Source organism: Balaenoptera musculus, chromosome 2 (assembly GCF_009873245.2).
Source record: "Balaenoptera musculus isolate JJ_BM4_2016_0621 chromosome 2, mBalMus1.pri.v3, whole genome shotgun sequence".
Classification (NCBI taxonomy): Eukaryota; Metazoa; Chordata; class Mammalia; order Artiodactyla; family Balaenopteridae; genus Balaenoptera; species Balaenoptera musculus.
The window spans coordinates 66,703,063-66,726,023 of record NC_045786.1 but is presented as its reverse complement, the minus strand read 5'-3'; the positions used below and the strand labels follow the sequence as shown (position 1 = coordinate 66,726,023).

Genomic DNA, 22,961 nt, shown 5'->3' with positions numbered 1-22,961 from the left:
GGTGGTCACAAAGCACCGAGCTGATCTCCCTGTGCTATGCGGCTGCTTCCCACTAGCTAGCTATTTTATATTTGGTAGTGTATGTATGTCCATGACACTGGGTGGAGTGTTCTTGAGATGTCTGTCAGGACTAGTTGGTTTATGGAGTTAAGCATTTTATTTCTTTGTTAATCTTTAGTGCAAATTGTTCTATCTACTGTTGAAAGTGGGTATTGAAATGGGGTATTTTTTTGGTTGTCTCTTTCTCCCTTCAGTTTTGTCAGTTTATGCATCACATATTTTGGCATTCTGTTGTTAGGTGCATGTATGTTTGTAATTGTTATATCATCTTGATGAATTGGCTGTTTTATCATTATAAAATGTGTTTCTTTGTCTCTAGTCACAGCATTTGCCTAAGAGTCTATTTTGTCTAATTTAGTATAGTCATTCCGGTTCCCTATCGATTACTGTTTGCTTGTTATGTCTTTTGCCATTGTTTATTTTCAACCTATTTGGGTCTTTGAATCTAAAGTGCATTACCTATGGGCAGCATAGAGTTGGATAATTTTTTTATCCATTCTGTCAGTCTCTCATTCAGTTAGAGTGTTTAATTCATTTACATTTAATGTAATTAATGACAAGCTAGAATTTATATCTGCCATTTTACTACTTGTTTTCTTTAAGTCTTTTATGTTCTTCTGGTCCTTCATTACTGCTTTCTTTTATATTAAATAGATATTTTCTAATGTACTGTTTAAATTATCTTGTGGTTTCTTTTACTGTATTTTTAAGGTGTATGTTTGGTTTCCCTAGAGATTACAGTTATCATCTTAACTTATTCAGATTAATATCAACAACTTAGCAGATTAATATCAACTTCCTTTCAGTAGCGTACAAAAGCTTTGCTCCAGACTTTATTTTATATATCTGTGTGTGTGTATATATATATATATGCACAGAGAGAGAGAGAGATAGTGAGAGAGGGATTTGTATATATGTGTGTATATATATGTATATGTATGTATATGTGTATGTTTGGGAGGGTGTGTAATTTGCCTCTTTATTGATAGCCTGTATTTGGGAAGACATCATCCTCATACTTTAGTTCCTTACAGACGGTTTCCTTTAGTTATATGGATGTATATTAACATAGCTGATTAAAGACTTTTTTTCCAGTAAGTCCAACATCTGAGCTTTTTTAGGGACAGTTTCTGTTAATTGCTTTTGTTCCTGTGTATGGGTCATACCTTTTTGTTTCTTTACATGTCTCTTTTATTGTTGAAAACTGGATATTTTAAATTATATAATGTGTTAACTCTAGAAATCAGATTCTCCCTCATCCCCAGGGTTTGTTTTTGTTGGATATGTTTGTTTAGTGACGTTTCAGAATAGTTTACAGAATAGTAAACTATTCTGTAGTGTTTCTGTCTCCAGTGTATAGCCACTGAAGCCTCTTTCAGTTAGCTTACTGGTCAGCTAATGATTAGACAGAGATTTCCTTAAATGCCTAGGGCTAATAAGTCTCCCAGTCTTTGCTGAAGGGTTCTGAGTGTGTTGGGGCACACCTTCAGTACTCTCCCACTCTCAGAGAGGGATAAGTCTAGTACTCTCCCACCAGTTGATAACTCTGCCTTCGTCTTTGCTTCCTGCTTGTGCTGAGCCTCATGTTCAGCCCAAGGTGACTGCTGAAAGCCTCCTCCAGGCCTTCCTGAGCATGCACATGGCCTTGTGCATGCATACATCCTAGATTCCCAAGAATATGTTGCAGCTTTTCAAAGCTTCTATTTTTTCTTTTTCCAATAAATCTATTTATTTATTTATTTATTTTTGGCTGCGTTGGGTCTTCGTTACTGCGCACGGGCTTTCTCTAGTTGTGGCGAGCGGGGGTTACTCTTTGTTGCAGCGCGCGGGCTTCTCCTTGCGGTAGCTTCTGTTGTTGCAGTGGCTTCTGTTGAAGCACGGGCTCTAGGCGTGCGGGCTTCAGGAGTTGTGGCACTCAGGCTCAGTAGTTGTGGCTTGCGGGCTCTAGAGCGCAGGCTCAGTAGCCTTGGCGCACGGGCTTAGTTGCTCCACGGCATGTGGGATCTTCCCAGACCAGGGCTCGAAACCGTGTCCCCTGCATTGGCAGGCAGAGTCTTAACCACTGCACCACCAGGGAAGTCCCTCAAAGCCTCTATTGACATCTCATTCCCCAGCTTTTCCTTTTAAGACTTTTGGTTAGCCTATTGTTTACCTAAACTGTTATCCACCACCTCAGTAAGTTACAGAGTTAATTGATTGCTTCTAATTGTTTCCAGTAAATGCCCCTAAGGAAAAGGTTTTTTGTATAAGGTGTAAATAAAGACAGCATTGCAAGTGGGGTCTTCCAGGGAACCCCCAAACAGGTCAGAAGTGAAACTCTTATGAGAATGTGGATATGAAGGAGCACCAACTCAGTTCTGCCTGTGCAGTGGCTGTCAGGCTGCTGGAGTTTACTGTGATGGCAGGCTGCTGGTTTTCAAGGCTGCACTGAAGCTGGAGATCAGGCAGTGGGAATAGGGCAAGTAAAAATGCCACAAAGCTTGCTTTTCTTACCAAGATTCAAGCGTTGTCCTGAATAAACAATTTTGGGGTGCTACAATCCTTTGGCTAATTTCAAGAGTTCTGAACAAGTTGATTCTGACAATTTTTATCTGTTTTTTCATTGCTTTTGTGGAGAAGAGAACTTTCAGAGGACCTTACCCTGCTGTTTTCAGTGATGTCACCTTTTAGTTACATTTTAATACTTTATGTCCTTATCTTAAAATATTCACTTTATAACCTACATTTAACCTCTTTTTTGAGACTCCTCACTCTCTTGACTTGAGCTGCCTGAAGCCCTTCTACTGCTGTTGGCAGCTTCCCTTTACTCCACCCTAACTGGTCCCTGAACAGTAAAATTTCCTGCTTCTTAAGTTTTGTTCCCCCATTCCCATCTTCTCTGCTATTTCCCACATCAGCTCCTATAAAACTTTATTACCCTCCCCCAGATTTTACCTACCTCTTTCTCATTTAGAGACAACATAGACCATCAGGTATGAGCTCTCATAATTCCTTGCTTTTCCACCTATAGCTTAGCAACAACTGCACACACCTGATGCACCTCTCACATGAAAAGCTGTTTAAAGTCAGTCCCTTTACATGTGCATCCCCATGGTGGAGTTTCTCCATTAACCACCCTCTCTCTTTTGGACCTTCATTCTCTCTGTAATAAACAAAATATTCCTCAAAAATACATGGACCAAAAACTATGTGCCATCCTCTATCATTCCTTCTCTTCCCTTCCTATCTCAATTAAACTTCTTGACAACTTTGTCTCAACCCTAGTTCTGTTCTGTTAGTGTAAATTCTCATTATTTATTTTAATCTTATATTAGTTGTTTATTTCCAAGTAGTAATTGAGCACTTTCTTTCAGACACTGTTCTAAACTTGGGGGACAACAGTGAACAAGACTTAATCCCTGTTGGTATGGGGCTTAAATTCTAGAAGGGGAGACAAGAAACATACAGTACACTCTCAGAGAGGGATAAGTCTAGTTAGAACCTAAAGCAGGGTAGATGATGACTAATAAGGAGAGGAGGTGCTATACTGCAGGGGTCCCCAACCTCCGGGCCATCGACCAGTGCTGGTCCACAGCCTGTCAGGAACCGGGCCTCACAGCAGGAGGTGAGCAGCAGGTGAGCAAGCGAAGCTTCATCTGCCGCTCCCCATCGCTCCCCACCGCTCCCCACCACTCCCCATTGCTCACGTTACCACCTGAACCATCCCCACACCCCGCCGTCCGTGGAAAAATTGCCTTCCACAAAACTGGTCCCTGGTGCCAAAAAGTTTGGGGACCACTGCTATATAGGACGGTCAGGGATGGCTTCTTTTTTTTTTTTTAACTAAAAAAATTTTATTTTATTTATTTATTTTTTATACAGCAGGTTCTTATTAGTTACCTATTTTATACATATTAGTGTATATATGTCGCTCCCAATCTCCCAGTTCATCCCACCACCGCCACCCTCACCCCCCCCACCACTTTCCCCCCTTGGGGTTCATAGGTTTGTTCTCTTCATCTGTGTCTCTATTTCTGCCTTGCAAACTGGTCCATCTGTACCATTTTTCTAGATTCCACATATGCGCGTTAATATACGATATTTGTTTTTCTCTTTCTGACTTACTTCACTCTGTATGACAGTCTCTAAGTCCAAGGGATGGCTTCTTTATGGGAGTGGCATTTTAGCAGAGACTTTAATGTCGGTGAGCCAGCTCAGGGAAGGTCATGGGGAAGATCTTCAAGGCAGAGGATCAAGTATAAATGCTCTAAGGTGGGAAGCAAGCTTGGTGTAATCAGGCCCCACAGGAAGGCCATGGTGACTTGAGAGTAGTGATGAGAGGACCTGGGGCCAGACAGGAGGCCAGAGAAATAGGCAGAAGCTAGATTGTGTAGGCCTTGTAAGTCATGGTGAAGAATTTATGTTTCAGTCTGAATTTGTTAGGATGTATTGGAAGGTTTCAAGTAGGGGAGTGATGTGATAGGCCTTCTCATTAAGTCAAAATTAAATTCACTCAGAAATACCCAAATATAGCATCTCAGAATCTGTGTACATGTATTTGGATTACCATCATGGGAATAAGTTGTTTCCCCCAAAACCCATGTTGCAAAGAAAGAAATGGCTCTTTATTTTTTTCAACTGGAAGAGACTAAGAGAGTTTCTGAAATTTTTGCTTGTGGCTCCAGATTTCAATTTTGTTAGTATTAATAATAATCATGATCATTTTAAGGAAAATGTTGGGATGAATATGAAACTAATGTTGCTTGTTCATTTACTACATATCTGTTTATCCCACATGCAAGACACTACTTTATATTGTAGCCCTGTATTAGGATAAGCACAGACCTTACCCCATGAGTTCTTTTGGCTTAAATACATGAAGATGATACCCCCAGTTCATCAACAGAAATGTGTAGTTGTTTGGCAGTTGACATGGATTTTTTGCTATTCTGTTAGCACTCTTCCTCCCGGTTCCCGTGGTGGATAGTGGCATGCAAGGAAATGACTGGCTAGGGATGATCTGAGGCCAGGGAACCCGAGGAAGTGACAGGTCACAGAGAGTAAACCAGTGACCTTGGAATCATGAGGAGAAGGTTCAAAGCAACCATTCAACAGATAAATGAGTATCTATATGCCTTGAATACCAATGCCTCAGCTAAGATTAAACTGTCTCTCTGAGTATGTGTCACATAGTAATATCACATTGCAGTGAGACTAAAAAGTTCACGTGTGATTCTCAAGCTATGTGATGTTATGGGGAAACCTTTTAGATCTTTGCAGTTCAAAGGTTCAGATCTTTTCCAAGTTCTGGTATCAACTGACTCGTGGCTGTGACTAGAACACCCACCTCTCTGGACTCAGTTTCCCTCCTCTGTCAAATAAAGTCATTGGGCTGATCTTTAAGGTCCCTCCAGCACTAATGTTTGATGATTTGATGAGTCTAAAGATTGCCTAGGCCTATAGGATAGAAATGATTGTAAAACTCAGTAAAAATTCAACTGAAAACCCTCTGCCATTTTTAGCCTGATAAAGAGTTATTTTAATTGCATGAGAACTCATCCGGCTTAGTAGGAACTATTGATTCTAAGTGGATCTGCCACAATTTTTTTTTGCCTCCGACAGTATCTCTCTCTAATGATTATGTCAAGGACGGGATAAATCTGTGATGACACAAAGCCAGCTATGTGAAGATTTACCCATATGGATAACTAAGGAGAGTGGGATATAACTGAGATTAAATAGATATTTAGAAAAATCAGTGAATTACCTCAAAATGGGATTCTTTTTTGGCTTGTTCCACTAATAATGGTAGTAATGTAATCTTTGGTCTTTTGATTTAGCTTGTTGACTACTATCCATTTAGCTAATTAAGCCCTGATTTATAGCCTATGTAAAAATAAATCTTCTCTTAGCACTTCTTAGTAGTGTATGTGAATAGATTTGCACCTCCTAGTTTTGAGCCACTCAAGCTGTTCACTTCATAAGGGATTGGCCCACTAAACTACATTTCTGAGGATTCCAAATACCACCATGTAAAGCTTGATCTTCTTGAGATTGTTCATCCTTGCAACTGCCAGTTCATCTGAAAGATCGATGAGAACATGAAATGTTTTTTCTACCGTGTTTTCACTTTTCTTGCATCTATAATAAAAATGCCATTTTAGTAAATAAAGATGGCTCACCTCATTGCAGAAGTGTCTTTTTTTCATTCTCTTCCTGGTAGCACCCAGAACCAAAGCATAAGGTTTACTAACACTGTGGTTTTCCAGCTTCTTGTCAGAATCTGGAAACTACAAGCCAAAGTTAATGAAAGAAGTGATCATTTTCCTGCTTTAAACAAGATAAATACAAAACCAGTATCTTTATATATATGGAATATATATTGGTATAATATTTTTTATAGGGAAAAATAATTTTTTCTCTGTTCAGCTTTAGGAAAACTTGACATAAAAATATTTATATTTGCAAAATAGACTTAACTGCATTTGAAAAGGATAATATGCTCCATGTCAACATCTTACGAGGCATACTTATAAAGCATCTAGTGGTAAAACTGTTAAATATGAATTTTTAGCCTCTGATAGAAACAAAAATTGTTTCTCAAATATATTGGATAATTCCTTTATGGAGCTGAAAGACTGTACACCTCACCTTGACTCAAAGAAAGGTTATTACATGTGGTTAAAATAGTTCTCATATAATCATATCATTAATATGAGTAAAGTAGTGGTTCTTTGCATATCTTCCTGAAATTCTTATACTACTTGATTAAAAATCAAGATTAAAAATTTAACAAACATACTCAAATTTATACTTCCAAATGAATACTGGTTCCTTTGAAATAGTTTCCTGGGGAAGTTATGCCATTATTTTAATGATGTTATTGTTGCTGCAAATGGTTTGCAGTCCCTTCTTTTGAAACTGTTTTCAGAGCAACTTAACCTAGCTGGTAAAATTCATGGCGATTTAAATTTATTTATTTATTCATCTGACAGATATTTATTGAATATGTACTCTCTGTTAGTTGTGCTGATTTCTAGGTTGATGAAAATTAAAAACAAACAACATGACCCCTGCCTTTATCATGTTCACAATCTAGTGATTTTGTTTTTTGGAAACCACCAAAAGCTGAATTTGGTAAAGGTGAAGGATGTTAGTGAATACCATTTTAGTGAAAAAATGTTATGACATAAGGAGTTTTTTTTTTAGCCTCATAAAGTGGTTTTCAAAATTGTATCAAAGAGAATTTCCAAGAAAGAAAAAACCATTTTGTTCTAAGATAGTATCTTTGGAATATGTTGATTGCTTGTCATGGTACCTAATTTGAAGGGTAACATTCATTTAGATAGATGTTAACATTACTATTTTACTTTATTAGTTTTTATGTGTATTTTGAACTTTATACGCACCAGCTTTTGTTTGGTTAATATGAAAATTCTAAGATAGGGTCCTGGTTTACCTTTGAGAAAACTGTTAACACAAGCTAGATACCTAGATATGATTGTCCTATTGATCTTTAGTTTTGCATATGTATTTAAGTTTACATAAAGTACAGATTCTTAGCCTGTCCTTCACTACGTTCCTTCAGTTTTTACATGTATGTGATTATACACTTGAGAATAAAATGAAAGTATCTAGTTATGCTTCATCTGGAAGTATGATTATGTCATAAATATTGATAAAATTGGACTAAAAAGCTAATTTTACTCTAGACATCCAATGCATGATGTCAGTAGAGAAAAAGAAGTCTCACAATGGATCCACAGAGGAGGGGCCCAGTGCACTTTTCTAGTAGTTTCATTTGTTGTAACACAACATGTTTGTTTCTACAGGGGGATCTTTGGATGTATATAGAAAAATTCCAGAGCATGTCCTTGGAAGAATTGCAGTGGCGGTGAGTATATGGCTTCAACTCAATGAAATTTGGGTGATTTAATCTCTATAGTCAAACATTATTCTCCTTACATCCTCAGGATTTTTTTTTTTTCTTTTTCTTCAATCCATGCTGACTGCCAGGGCCTTCTTAACTCTCTTATCATTTTTTTCCTTTCTTCTTTTCATAGACCAACCTACAATAATGACATAGACACATGATAGTTTTCAGGCTTATGGATATTCTTTTTTTTGGCCACGCCGTGTGGCTTGCGGGATCTTAGTTCCCTGACCAGGGATCGAACCTGGGCCCTGTCAGTGAAAGGGCCGGGTCCTAACCACTGGACTGCCAGGGAGTTTCCTGCATATTCTGACCTGTTCTAGTTTCATGTGTTTGCAGGGACCTTACTACTCTTGTTAACCAGTAAAATTTCCACGATCTTCGGAAAGAAAGCTGTTTTAGGGACATTTTGTAGTTATAGGCATATGATTAGAAAATACTTTTAAAGCCTAAATTATTAAAATGAAACGATCCATAAGAAAATACTACACTAGTCTTAAAGATTTTTGCAGACTTTTTATGTACTTGGTTTTTAATTTTTTCACCATGTATATCTGGAGTTTATACCCTTTGTGATTTCCTTTTTTCTATATTCACTAATTTAAACTGATGAACTATATCAACTAAACTAACATTACTATATAAACTCCAGATTTCAAATTTGGAATAACATAGGCTAAACAGTGTCTAAGAGAAGTCGTGGGTGGTGTAATAGTAAACAGTTGCTAAACTAAAGGCGCTCTGATAACTTAAGCAGTTTAGTGCAGAACAAAGTGATTACGCCATGTACCATTTAATTAAATGGCTGATTTTCACATGCATTATACATCAAACTGACAACACAAACCCTTTAATCCAACGTGGACACTTATTTAGTCTTAGTTCATTGTAATTCACAGCTTTCCTTTTTTTTTTTTTTTTTTTTAGCTACTTTATTTATTTATTTATTTATTTTTGGCTGTGTTGGGTCTTCGGTTCGTGCGAGGGCTTTCTCTAGTTAACGGCAAGTGGGGGCCACTCTTCATCGCGGTGCGGGGACCGCTCTTCATCGCGGTGCGCGGGCCTTTCACTATCGCGGCCCCTCCCGTTGCGGGGCACAGGCTCCAGACGCGCAGGCTCAGTAGTTGTGGCTCACGGGCCCAGCTGCTCCGTGGCATGTGGGATCTTCCCAGACCAGGGCTCGAACCCGTGTCCCCTGCATTAGCAGGCAGATTCTCAACCACTGCGCCACCAGGGAAGCCCACAGCTTTCCTTTTTTCTTTCTAATTATTAGTGAGAACTGCGCAGGGTGATGAGAACTTTTTTCCTGATGCTATTGCTGCTAAGTAGCTTCTAATCTACATGTTTAGGTAGATGAGTATGAAATTTGACTACTTAAAGCACTATTTTAGATGAAAATAAAAATGTTTCATTTCCTCTTTTAATCTCGGGGGGGGGGAAATGAATGCTTTGTGGCTTTTGGCAGTTCTTAGCTCTAAAGTTTGAAAACATGTATATTAAAGGGCAAAAAAAAAAAGGAGGGATACCAATTGAAAAAGCAAAAAGTATGAGTTCTATACTCAATTATCTATCAAACTTGGCTAAAATAGGAATCTGCCTTCTTCAGTAGAGAAGCTTGTTCTTCCTGGGCTTCATAAATCTTGCCTCCCTCTTGTGTAGGGCAGCCACACAAGGCCATCGGTCTTTTCAATTCTACTGGAGTGGGAAGCCTGTGAAGTGAATGGAGTCAGCAAAAAAAAAAAAAAAAAATCCAGCTTCAATGCAGGGCTTACCTAATTGAAAATATGACAGTGATTTTAGTGAAAGGCATTTGAAATAAGTGCTAGCCCAAATCATTATTTGCATTTAACCCTTACATTTTAAAAAATGAGGCTTTTTTTTTTTTTTCTAAAATGTGTCCAATATCACCAGCTTTTATGGCTTATCAGGTCATAGTAATGAAAATTGCCTGTGGCCAGAGTAAAAAAAAAAAAAAATGGTTTTGATAATTTTACTCTTCATCTGCTACTTTTTATAAACTCTGCTAGGGCCTAAGCTTGTATAATACTTCCAAAGTGTGTTTTTTTAATGAAATTTTAGTAGACTACAGAGTTGGATAATCCTTTGCTGCAACTAACAAACACCAGTGGAAGGGTTCTACCAATCAAAATAATAAGACTAGCAGATTGATGGTTTGTAGGACATGATTTGTAAAGTAAATGTTCTCACAGCCTGATTGGGTTCCCAGTATCCTTGACCATCACTCCTCTAGTGTTCTGAAGACAGCATCAACATCATTCCCTTGAGTTCCCTCAGGGAGGCCAAGGAAGCACATGGGTTCTTTTGCCAAGTCAGAAGGAACAGAATCAGGAGAGAGGAGGGAAATAGGTGTATATTGAGTACTTCTTTATGAAAATCATTGATAAATGTTTTATATACAAATATTATGTCATTTACCCTTCACAGTAACTCTACAGATGGTTGTACATATTTTATACAAGTGCAAGATGAGGTGTAGAAAAGTTAAACAGCTTGCCTAGAGATATCATGTAGCTAGTCAGTAATAATTAGAACCCAGGGCAGTTTGACTCCAGGCCCCATACCTTTTCACTCTGCTTTCCTAAGAAAATGAGAAAAAAGAAGAGGAAGAAATGAAAGGGAGAATGAGGTTTAAAAGTAAAAAAGAGAAGTATGAATGAGAGAATACTAGAGTAACACATACAACTGCTTCAGATTCTTTTCATGTCTTAGAACCACATCTAGGCATCTCTTCCTCCCCAAAGTAACTTTATTTTCCAGGTTCTAATAGTCTGGCGTGCTATACAGGTCCACAGATCCAACATTCATTACAGGATAGACCCCTGTCAGCCTTTATGGTATGTTGTTCAAATTTTCTCTTGATGGATGTATGGCAAGAGAATATTTTCCCAGAAAAAGAAATCCATATAAACTGGTTGATTTCAGCCTTAGAGCTTGCTCAGTGATTTTTATTACTTTCCACTGGAATCTGGTCTCCTATAAAGAGGAATGCCTTTCTGCCTTTCCCTGCCATCTAACACATTTTATTTTTCCTCTCATTTCTGAAGCAGTGACACTGTGTACTGTATTTTGAGTGCTAATGTTGATTGAAGTTGTCCCTGAAAGGCTGTGCACTTGACATGTCAAGGAGTGAGTGACTGACAGCAGCTATAAGTACTTTTAGTGTCAAGGCGTTGTCAAGTCATTGTGAAACCTAGCTTACTGAATACCAATAATACCCTCTAGATTTTCAGTGGACAGATTTCTAGCTCCCCATGGTTTATTCTTCTTCTAAAGGAAAATGTAGTCTATTTTGATAAAGTTAGAAGAATAATATTTTCTTTTTGAATCTCCAACAAAACTTATAAATTTAGCAAGTATCATAAAATCAGTATTTGTTTTACTTTTTCTCTGCCTGATAATCTGAATATGGTGGATTTCCTTCCCCTGTGTGTTTTCTGATTATTCATTTTCTGTGGGACTAATTTTCAGTGGTGAGTTATCTTTAATGGGAGAGCTTTAAAATATGCAACTAAGCTTATAAGTTGAGAACTTTAACCCTATTTCCAGAGCTCAGAGGGTGATTACTTCCAGCTAAATAAGATGACCTTGTCCTACTACTCGAAGAAAAAATTGTTTTTATTATTGATGTTATTTTCATAAGCATTTAAGGGAATATTTTTGTCCTGTTTCTTCCTTCTGTGTTAGTTATTCCTATTTTCATATTTTCTTTTTTTACTATCTTACTGTTCAGAGTACATATGTTTTATAGTAATGCCACTTAGTCTGAATCCTGGAAGAAATCATTTGCTATAGATATGTATTCTGTTCTCTTAAAATAGAAAAATATATCACAGAATTGATTATAATGTGTTAGCAAATTTTTCAAGAGTACATTCCACTCAGTGAGAACAATTAAAATATGTTAACTTCTGCTCAACATTAGTTGATATAGATTTTATCTTCTTCTAGACCTTTAGTATTTGGAAATTGGGTTTTTCCCTTGGCATTTCTATTTTTAATATTGCCCTTGGTCTTTTTTGATCAACTAAAATCCTTGCATATTTAGCTCCAACCCTCTTTTCATCATTCTCAAGATATGTAAATTACTCAGTTACTTCTCATAATGGTAGTTTTTCTTTTTCTTGTATTACTGACTCACCTAAAAATTTCTATAATGATGGGTACCTTAAAATTCTTACAGTAAATTTTTAATAATAGTGGTGTGTTCATTGTATCTGATACCTAATTATAAATAGTCAACCTTGAAATTGGTAAGTTCACACTCATGTGCATACAGGGTCAGTGGGTATGAATAAAAACATATGCATCTCCTTTTACAGCAATTTCTATATAAAGATTTTTAAAGCTTTTAATGATTAAATTTCCCATACAGAAGGTAGCACTTACAACCCCTGTACTTAGGGTCTTGGAAACATCTTCTCTTCAGTACCTTATTCGACTAATTACTCTTAACTCAGTCTGTTAAATTAAAAAAAATCTAAAATCTAACTCAGATGTTTGTATTTTCTCATTTTATTTCTTTTACTTGCCCTTTCAATGTTGTCTACATGATTCCACACATACTTGCATCAGTCAGACTGGCTTGTGAGGATCATCATCTTGATATACTTTGTTGTTTCCTACCCTAATAGCATTTAAAATATTTGAGGGAAACTTTTTATTTTGAAATTATTTTAAACTTCCAGAAAACTGGTGAGAGTAATACTAAGAATTCCCAAAGATGCTTCACCCAGATTCCCCAATTGTTAACAATTAACCACATTTGGTTAAATATATATGTACAGATTTTTTTCCTGAAACATTTGAGAATAAGTTGCAAATATCATGACCCTTTACTCCTAATTACTCCAGGTGTGTATTTCCTAAGAACAAGGACATTCTCTTACATCATCACTGTATATGGATCAAAATCAGAAAATGAGCATTGATACATCATTATTATCTAATCAACAGTCCTTATTCAGATTTTGCCAGTTGTCCAATAATACCCTTTATAGACCAAAAGAAAAAAATTTTCTAGTCCAGCATCCAGTCTTGGATTATACGTTGCATTTAGTTGTCATGTCTGTTTAGTCTCTGTTAATCTAGAACAGTGTCTCAGTGTTTGTCTTCCACAACCTTGATATTCTTGAAGAATACACCGCCCCAACACTGATCATATATTTTTACCTTGGCTTGAATGCTTTTTTCACTTTTCTTCACATCAATTGAATCTGTTACTCAGGGCTTGGCACTTTGGTAAAGCCTTCCTGACTACTGTCAGGGGAAGCAGTCTTTAGTCCACCCATTGCCTTCATTAGTTAAGTTTTTAAAAAATGTCTCTCCTTGGTCATAAATGTCATGACTTAAAAAAAATTTTTTTTCATGTACAGAAGTATAGAAAATAAGTGAAAATCTTTGTCCCTTTTTCCTGTCCCTCTCCTTTCTGCCCACACCACCACTGAGAACTTTGTCAATGGACTTCCAGGTCATATTATGTGCACACATATCCATTTCTTTCATTCATCGTACCTTATCTTCAGAACACTGTGAGCTCATTAAAGGAAGGAACCTGTAGCTTATACATTCGGTGTCCCCACAGCGCCTGACACAGAAATGGGAGGTGTTCAGTAAATGAGTGTTGGTTAACAGACTTTGGAAGGAATAAATTACGGCTGATATGATTATGTGTTTAAATGTGGAAAGTTCCTTATAAAAACCATCATTGTCCTGTTTTCTCTTTCTCAATTTAGGTCGTTAAAGGCCTTACTTATTTGTGGAGTTTAAAGATTTTACATAGAGGTATGTACTGAGCTTCCAAGCTCTGACTTAATTTGGGGTAGGGTGGGGAGCTCTCCCTATACCTTGATTTTTAAAGTGAATAAATGATCTAATATTTAAGCCAGGTGATATATTTGGTAGTCAGTAAGATGGCTGCTTTATAAATGTTACTTAAAAATTTTTTTCTTCCTTAACTACTCTGATTTAGATTATAAACTTGGTATTGTATTTTTGTGAATAATGTTTACCAAACATGTAAAACGGTGTTTCATAGTATTTGGAAATGACAGGATCTTATTTTTCTTAACTCTAGTTAATTGCAAAACCTTCCCTTTCTATACAATTGCATCCCTTCCTTTTATTAACATTTCAAATATCCTCATGCACTGTTCCTTAAGAGAGTGCTTTACGTACCTTGAAAGTGAAACTTTAAATAAGGGATTGGTAAGTGCATCAGCAATTAGTCTCCTAGTCTATTAACAGAATGCATGAGAAGAATAATCAGATAACTGTTGAATGTTGCAAAAGGAACCTCCCTTTGCATTTTTTAATATTCCCAAAATGTCTGAATTCATTTGGAAGTTGGCCTAATGTTACTAACTACTGTTTAATTTTACACGTCTGCTCAGCCTAGCTTTATGCACATTTGGAGAATGCAGCAACATACACATTAGATGTGATGAAAGGAAAATTTTGTGTGTTTTTTTTAAGGTATGAGGTATGAGAGAGAGAAAACAACTGATGTCTTCAATTGTAGTATCACATCTGTCACTAAGGGTTTTTTTTTTGTTGTGGTGGTTTTAATATCCTAGTGATTCCAAATTTGTGCTTAAATCTTCCTTCCTCTTTTGAAAAGGGTATGTAGATTTTGACAAGCAAAACTTTCAATTCAGTTCTTCAAGGTGTTTATGCTGATTAAATGGAATCATAAACCAAGTTTTTCTTTAAAGCCAGTCCATCTATTTCTAGAGTATATAGTTGGTATACAATGTAGATGTAGGGAGAGTGAGCTGAGTGTGTATTATTCTTCCTGGGAATAAATAAGCATGTGAATACATCTGGTGGGTGAGAAAAAATGGAGCATTTTCTCCTCCAAGATTAAGAGAGAATGGTCGTTAACATAATATGACTTATATTGCTTCCCTGTATTCCCACCTCCCCACACTCACCAACCCATAAAGTGGTTATAGCCATTTTAGTAGGAATTAACACCGTGGTCAATTCTTGTCACTTTATTGATTTTTATGGACATCTGCTATCCATTTGACAAAGGAACTCAAGGAAGTCATCAATGCTCAGTAGCAAAGCCTTCATTAAAAGGACCTTGCCATGGAAATGCAAATGTTATTTTTTAAATTAATTTATTTTTATTATTTATTTTTTTATTTTTGGCTGCGTTGGGTCTTCGTTGCTGTGTATGGGCTTTCTCTAGTTGCGGTGCGCGGGCTTCTCACTGTGGTGGCTTCTCTTGTTGTGGAGCATGGGCTCTAGGTGCGTGGGGTCCAGTAGTTGTGGCACCTGGGCTCAGTAGTTGTGGCTCGTGGGCTCTAGAGCGCAGGCTCAGTAGTTGTGGCGCATGGGCTTAGTTGCTCCACAGCATGTGGGATCTTCCTGGACCAGGGCTCGAACCCATGTCCCCTGCATTGGCAGGCGGATTCTTAACCACTGGACCACCAGGGAAGTCCTGCAAATATTATTAAAGAGATCCTTAGGCTCATCCTCTACTGTGGGCACACAGCATAATTCTGGTTTATAAGGAATTCTCACTAGCCATAACTTTCTGTGAGGACTCTTAGTAGCACTAAGAACTATAGTAGATAGGAAAATACTATTCAGTTATTCTGCAGTCATCTTTGTTTTTCTTCTTTAAAATCATTGGTTTTAGTTTTACTCTTCATCTGGAGGAATAATTGAATTTTTCATTCAAAATGGCATCTTGATGGACATGTTTCAAATGGATTTATGTCTGGATCTAAAAATAAAGTCTAAAGTGTTCGTCAGAGTCCTGTGCAACCACCCTATAATCACTGTGGGCAAGTGTGGTTTACCAGAGCCTCTCAGAGGTGGGTAGGTCCCTCTCCCCAGCTGTGGTTGCAGTTTGGGCTAAGAAGGGTTCTTTGATCAGTGACGTATGAGGGCCTTAGTGGTTTGACTGATTTTGGACATAGAGGTTTCAAAAAGGAATCCTAAGCCTGTACTTCTCTTTTTAGTCTGTGCTGGCCAGTCCAGTTCCCACAGAGAGTAACCACTATAAAATGCCACTGGTTATGGAATGAAGATATCTGTGAGAGGCTGAGTGGGGATAGTGGTAGTGGGCCAGCTAACCCTCTCAAGGGATTTCAGTTTTTTAAATTTATTTATTTAATTAAAGTATTGATTTACAATGTTGTATTAGTTTCAGGTATACAATGTTGTTAGGTACAGCAAAGTGATTCAGTTATACATGTATACAGATTCTTTTCCCTTATAGGTTATTACAAAATATTCAGTATAGTTCCCTATGCTATACAGTAGGTCCTTGTTGGTTATCTATTTTGTATGTAATAGTGTGTATATGTTCAGTTTTAAATAAATACCAGTAAGTGAATGTGCATCTGTCTAGATGGAAAGACTAATGAATTACAGTGCAGATGAACAGTTATTCCCCAGTAATTATGGGTACTCAGCTATACAAATAGTATGCTGTGGTAGTATACCTCATTAAACATATATGTTTAGCTTTTGAGTTTCCTTGTTATTTGTGGAAACTGTTACCTTCCAGATTTAAAAGTACGTGTTTTTATTGAAGAGTAGAAGAAGCCAGGTGTCCCTGAAGAATTTTGTAAAGCTTTGTCATGAGAAATTTACTCTAGATTGAGTAGTTGTTAACTTAATATTTTAGAGGTTTTGTCTATATTTAATAACTTGGATTTCGTAAAAATAAGATTAAAGGTGCCTTTTTGTTTACCAAAAAGCTATCTAATTTTATCCTTGATTAAAAAATTGTACCTTTTTAGATCAGTTCAATTAAAGATCGGAGCTTTTAAGTTCAGCTAAGGCAATTAAATAGGTAATATACTTGTTTATAGACTTTTGCTATGTAAGCTTATTGCTGTACCTTCTTAAAAGCACATATCCTCATTTTTGCTTTCTTGAATGATGATGGGAGTTCTAGGTGAATATGTGTCACGTTGTCAAATCAAAGACAGTGGTCCTTCTGCGGGAGGGGGAGCCCGGTACAAGTGCTGTGAGAAGACAGAGTGAAAAGATGGTGAAAGAGAAGCACTAATGAGTGATCTAAGCCTCCTTCTCCTTTGTCTCGGTCTAAGTACCTGTGTTCTCCTCTGACTGTCATTTTCTTCCCTACCAAATGCCGCCCCTAAAGACCAGGGTCTTGTACTTATGAACACAAATTTTAAAATATTAAGAAATGGATATATATTCAGTTATCTAATGAGAAAAGAGGATAAACTGTTTCTCACATTTAAATGGCTTCCTTAAAGTACAGTGGTCCTGGATTTGTAGCTGTAAATATATGTGTGTGTGTGTGTGTGTGCGTGTGTGTGTATGTGTATATATATGTACGTATATGTGTGTATATATAGGTATATACATGTGTATATATAGGTGTGTGTGTATATATATATATATATATATATATATATATATATATATATATATATATAGTGGAATTTATAAAATATAGTTAATGACTTCCAGACAAGCTGTTGAAAATCGAGTCTTTCCTATAGTGCAAACCCCATGAGGACTGTAGAGCAGAGTGAAATCTGAGCAACAAGCAGCGACAGACCACCCATCCATCCCATGAAGCTTGTTAGTCTGGTACAGGTTAGTTTATTTGTGTATTATGTAAACTGTAAATTTTTTTAGGAATTGAGGTATATCAGTTGCCATTCATAGTGGATCATCAAATGTTATATTCAACCAGGTTTTACTTTTGTTTATTTTGTTCTTTTTAAGATCTGGTTGAGATGATATATGTGAAAGTGCTTTATAAACTATCAAATATTTGTAATGCAGGTATGTTTTAATTATATAATAACTGTTATTAGAATTAACCACTTTATCCTGTTAATAAGCATACCTCACTCCCAAATCAAGCCAGGGAGAGAGTTTATTATACTTTGTATTACTAGGTGAAAAATTATGAAAATCTTTTCTTCAGGATAAACATGTGGTATCACATGAGGAAATAATTATTAAAACTGTTTGAAACTTCCACCAAGATAAACTACTGTGGAAAAATTGTCTTTATTAAAAAGCATTCGTGTGAGCCCTGTGAGCATAGCATGTACTGACTGAGTAAAAACAAAGACAATGAACAGTGAGAAAGTCTGTTAGGCCAGATCCGACATTACAGCAAACATTGCAGCTTAACTTCAAAACATACATCGCCACTAATGAGGTGAGAGCCCTGCATATTAATAAACCTACAGCTCCAGTCACAGCCATCATTACCCACATCAAACATAAATACAAGATTAACACCTATGCCATTTCTTTGGAAGATGTGAGAATGCCCTGGCATTAACTGCTCTCTCTTTCCCTGAGGATAATAAATAGAAATGGAAGGGTAATGAGAATAGAACTTAGATTAAGAAAATAAAATTGGCAGTCAGGCTGGGGCAGTCTTAACACAGATGGAGAAGTTTATAGAAAGAAAAAAACCTAGATAGTTGGTGTCCCAGGATATTTTTGTATATATGAACCTGGTTGGTTTCATCAATTTTCTCTAACAGGAGAGCTTTTTTATATTTTATATTATATATATATGTATTAAAAAAATTTTTTTGTATTATTCTGAAGGCAAATGCTGCCCAAATAGATTTGTGATTGGAGAAAGTAAGTCTTGTGGTTTCAATAGGCATGTTAGAAATTTCATTTTCTACCCCTGGCTCTACTTTTTATAAATCTGGCCTCATACATATTTTCCAGTTGGTGCCAAAGCCAATGTTTTTAGTTTGTTCACGGAGCAACTATTTATTTTTATCCCTACTGTGTTCCAGGCAGTTGTCTATGTAGTTGGGATACATCGATTTGTATAAAACAAAAGATTCTGACACACATGGAACTTATACTCTAGCTGGGGTGGGGCAGGGTTGGGAAAGTAATGTCCGTAAGTAATGAACATAATAAAAAAAAAATACGGAGTGTGTTAGAGGGTAGTTATTAATAGGGAGAAAAGAAAAAGTAGCTCAAGCTTAGGGGGAGGCAAAGGGCAGGTTCATCAGGTAGGCCTCATAGAGAAGATGAGATTGAAGCAAAGGCTTGAAGGAAGAGAGTTGCTAGACAGGAAGGTGTGTGGGGCAGCAGAGCAGACGATGCTGGTGGGATGTGCATGGCGTGTTCATGGAACAGCAAGGAGGCCAGTGTGTCACGCTGAGGATAGGGGTGAGGGTATTATCAGCTGTTAGGCAGTGTTACAGTAACCAGGTGAGTTATATAGAAGCTCAGGTCAGGGAGACAGTCATGAAGATGGGGAGAAGTGGTCAGATTCTGAATGTATTTTAAACATAGAGTTAGAATTTCCTGATGGATTGCTTGTGGATTTTTAGAGGAAGAGAGGAGTCAAGTTTGCTTCAACTTTCAGCAGCAGTTCAGTGTGATAAAAAATGTTTCCTGCTACATTTTTTTTTTCTGCTAAAAGAGAGACCTTCACTAAAATTAAAGAAAAACCTGATAATATCAAGTGCTGACAAAGAATACAGAGCAACTGAACTCTCATACATTGCTGGTGGGAACATGAAATGGTCCAGCCACTTTGGAAAGCAGTTTGGTACTGTCCCACAAAATGATTTGGCAATCGTACTCCACGCGGCTTTATTCATAATAGCCCCAAACTGGAAACAACTCCATTGTCTTTCAACCGGTGAATGAATAAACAAACTGTGGTACATCCAAACATACAATACTACTTAGCAATAATAGGGAACAAACTACTGATTCATGCAGTGACACAGATGCACCGTAAGTTCCTTATGCTAAGTGAAAGAAGCCAGACTCAAAGGGCTACCTATTGTGTCACTCTACGTATATGACATTCTGGAAAAGGCAAAGCAATAAGGATGGAAAATACATCAGTGGTTGCCCAAGGGTAGAGGAAGGGTTGACTATAAAGCTGTGAGGGAATTTTGGGAGATGTTGCAAATTCTATATCTTGAATTTGGTGGTGGTTATCAGACTGTACACATTTGTTAGAACACTTAGACTTATACACCTAGATAGGATGAATTTTACTGTAAATTATACCTCAGTAAATCAGACTTTAAAAAAAAAGAAGAAGGAAGAAAAAGGAGGCATTCTTTTAATTCTTAGCAGTGCAGTGGAAGCTCTACTTTATTATTATTGTTATTTTTTTTCTTTTTTTGGCTGCGTTGGGTCTTCATTGTGACATGCGGGATCTTTGCAGTGCACAGAATCTTCATTGCAGCATGCCGGCTTCTCTCTAGTTGTGGCGTGCAGGCTTAGTTGCCCTGCGGCATGTGGGATCTTAGTTCCCCAACCAGGGATCAAACCCATGTCCCCTCCATTGGAAGGTGAATTCTTTACCACTGGAACACTAGGGAAGTCCCATGGAAGCTCTACTTTAGAAAGACGTTTCCCCTGCCCAAACAGACAGACCATTCTATCAAGGGGTCTGGGTGAGTTTGTCATTATCATATCTCGTGGCTCCTGAAAAATCCTACCTAGGTTTGGTCTAGCAACTCACTAGCTTGAAAAAAAAAAAAAAAAGAATCCTTCATCATTTAAGGATATCTGCAATGTCACAAAGAGAAAGAGAGAGAGGGAGAAAGAGAGGGAGGGATGGGAGGAGGAAGGGAGAGAAAGAGAGAAACTTAAAAGTTGCTGTTATCCTTGGCCAGCAATTTGGAGCATCTGGAAATTGCACAGATTTTTCTTTCCTTAATTAACCTGTTTTTTCCTCAGGTATTATTTAAGAACTGTAGATGTGCCGCACTGACTTGGTCTAACTTGGGACAATTTTTAAAAAGCTCAGTTTCTAAGTAGGAATAAAGTTTTATTTAAAGTCCCAACCCACTCCCGCTGACTGACTGCCTCGTTGTGTGACCCTGGAAAGGCAGGTGACTCTTACTCTCTGGGCCTCAGTTTCCCCATATATAAAATGAAGGGATGGCTAGATGGTCACTCAAGTTCCTTCAAGCACCAGGATTCTGGATTCTTTGATTTGTGACTGAAAGAAGTATGACATATTACCAAGGTACAAAGTAAGTCAGGTATATCGGAGAAGAAAGAAAACGAATGAGAATCCCTGCGAGTAGATTTTGCTATGAAAATAGTAGTAATAGTAATAATAATGAATATTAATTAGGCACTTACTCTGTACCAGACCCTGTTCTAAGTGCTTAACATGTATAAACTATTTTGTGTTCCTTCAAAATGGGGAACTCTGGGAAATATGAAATATTTTAGAACTAAAGAGGCTAAAATGCAAGCAAATATTAATAATTGAGAATCAAAGCAATGTGGCTTAGCTAAGAATAATGTTGCTTTCTAAACCAAGCTGATATAATCAATACAAAAGACATCTTTAAGGGGAAGGGTTTTTAAACTATAAAGTATACTGAAAATAAAATATTATCATTAACAAAGAGTTATAAAAAGGACATGCAAAGTTACAACTTAGATGGAAAGCAAAGGTATTCTTTTTTTAAAAATCTTTTTATTTTGAAATGATTGTAGATCCACAGGAAGTTGCCCCCAAAATGTACAGGAAGTTCACCTGCAAGGGCATCCGTTTTTTTTTTTTTTAACATCTTTATTGGAGTATAATTGCTTTACAGTGGTGTGTTACTTTCTGCTTTATAACAAAGTGAATGAGTTATACATATACATATATCCCCATATCTCTTCCCCCTTGCATCTCCCTCCCTCCCACCCTCCCTATCCCACCCCTCTAGGTGGTCACAAAGCACCGAGCTGATCTCCCTGTGCTATGCGGCTGCTTCCCGCTAGCTATCTGTTTTACATTTGGTAGTGTATATATGTCCATGCCACTCTCTCACTTTGTCCCAGCTTACCCTTCCCCCTCCCCGTATCCTCAAGTCCATTCTCTAGTAGGTCTGCATCTTTATTCCTGTCTTGCCACTAGGTTCTTCATGACCTTATTTATTTTTTTTTTTTTAAGATTCCATATATATGTGTTAGCATACGGTATTTGTTTTTCTCTTTCTGACTTACTTCACTCTGTATGACAGACTCTAGGTCCATCCACATCACTACAAATAACTCAATTTCGTTTCTTTTTATGGCTGAGTAATATTCCATTGTATATACGTGCCACATCTTCTTTATCCATTCATCTGTCGATGGACACTTAGGTGGCTTCCATATCCTGGCTATTGTAAATAAAGCTGCAGTGAACACTGTGGTACATGACTCTCTTTGAATTATGGTTTTCTCAGGGTATATGTCCAGTAGTGGAATTGCAAGGGTTGTATGGTAGTTCTATTTTTAGTTTTTTAAGGAACCTCCATACTGTTCTCCATAGTGGCTGTATCAATTTACATTCCCACCAACAGTGCAGGAGGGTTCCCTTTTCTCCACACCCTCTCCAGCATTTATTGTTTGTAGATTTTTGGATGATGGCCATTCTGACTGGTGTGAGACGATATCTCATTGTAGTTTTGATTTGCATTTCTCTAATGATTAGTGATGTTGAGCATTCTTTCATGTGTTTGTTGGCAATCTGTATATCTTCTTTGGAGAAATGTCTATTTAGGTCTTCTGCCCATTCTTGGATTGGGTTTTTTGTTTTTTTGATATTGAGCTGCATGAGCTGCTTGTAAATTTTGGAGATTAATCCTTTCTCAGTTGCTTCATTTGCAAATATGTTCTCCCATTCTGAGGGTTGTCTTTTTGTCTTGTTTATGGTTTCCTTTGCTGTGCAAAAGCTTTGAAGTTTCATTAGGTCCCATTTGTTTATTTTTGTTTTTATTTCCATTTCTCTAGGAGGTGGGTCAAAAAGGATCTTGCTCTGATTTATGTCATAGAGTGTTCTGCCTATGTTTTCCTCTAAGAGTTTGATAGTGTCTGGCCTTACATTTAGGTCTTTAATCCATTTTGAGTTTATTTTTGTGTATGGTGTTAAGGAGTGTTCTAATTTCATTCTTTTATGTGTAGCTGTCCAGTTTTCCCAGCACCACTTATTGAAGAGGCTGTCTTTTCTCCACTGTATATTCTTGCCTCC

General features: G+C 37.2%; 1 protein-coding gene across 4 annotated transcripts in view; it reads left to right on the top strand.

The window, feature by feature from the left end:
- MAP2K5 (mitogen-activated protein kinase kinase 5) overlaps positions 1 to 22,961 on the top strand; it is a 266,747-nt gene that overhangs the window by 99,828 nt on the left and 143,958 nt on the right. For all 4 annotated transcript variants that reach the window (XM_036843580.1, XM_036843578.1, XM_036843577.1 and 1 more), the window contains exons 12-13: positions 7,872 to 7,933; positions 13,726 to 13,774. In XM_036843580.1, coding sequence (XP_036699475.1) covers positions 7,872 to 7,933; positions 13,726 to 13,774 — 111 coding nt within the window. The remainder of the gene's footprint in view (positions 1 to 7,871; positions 7,934 to 13,725; positions 13,775 to 22,961) is intronic.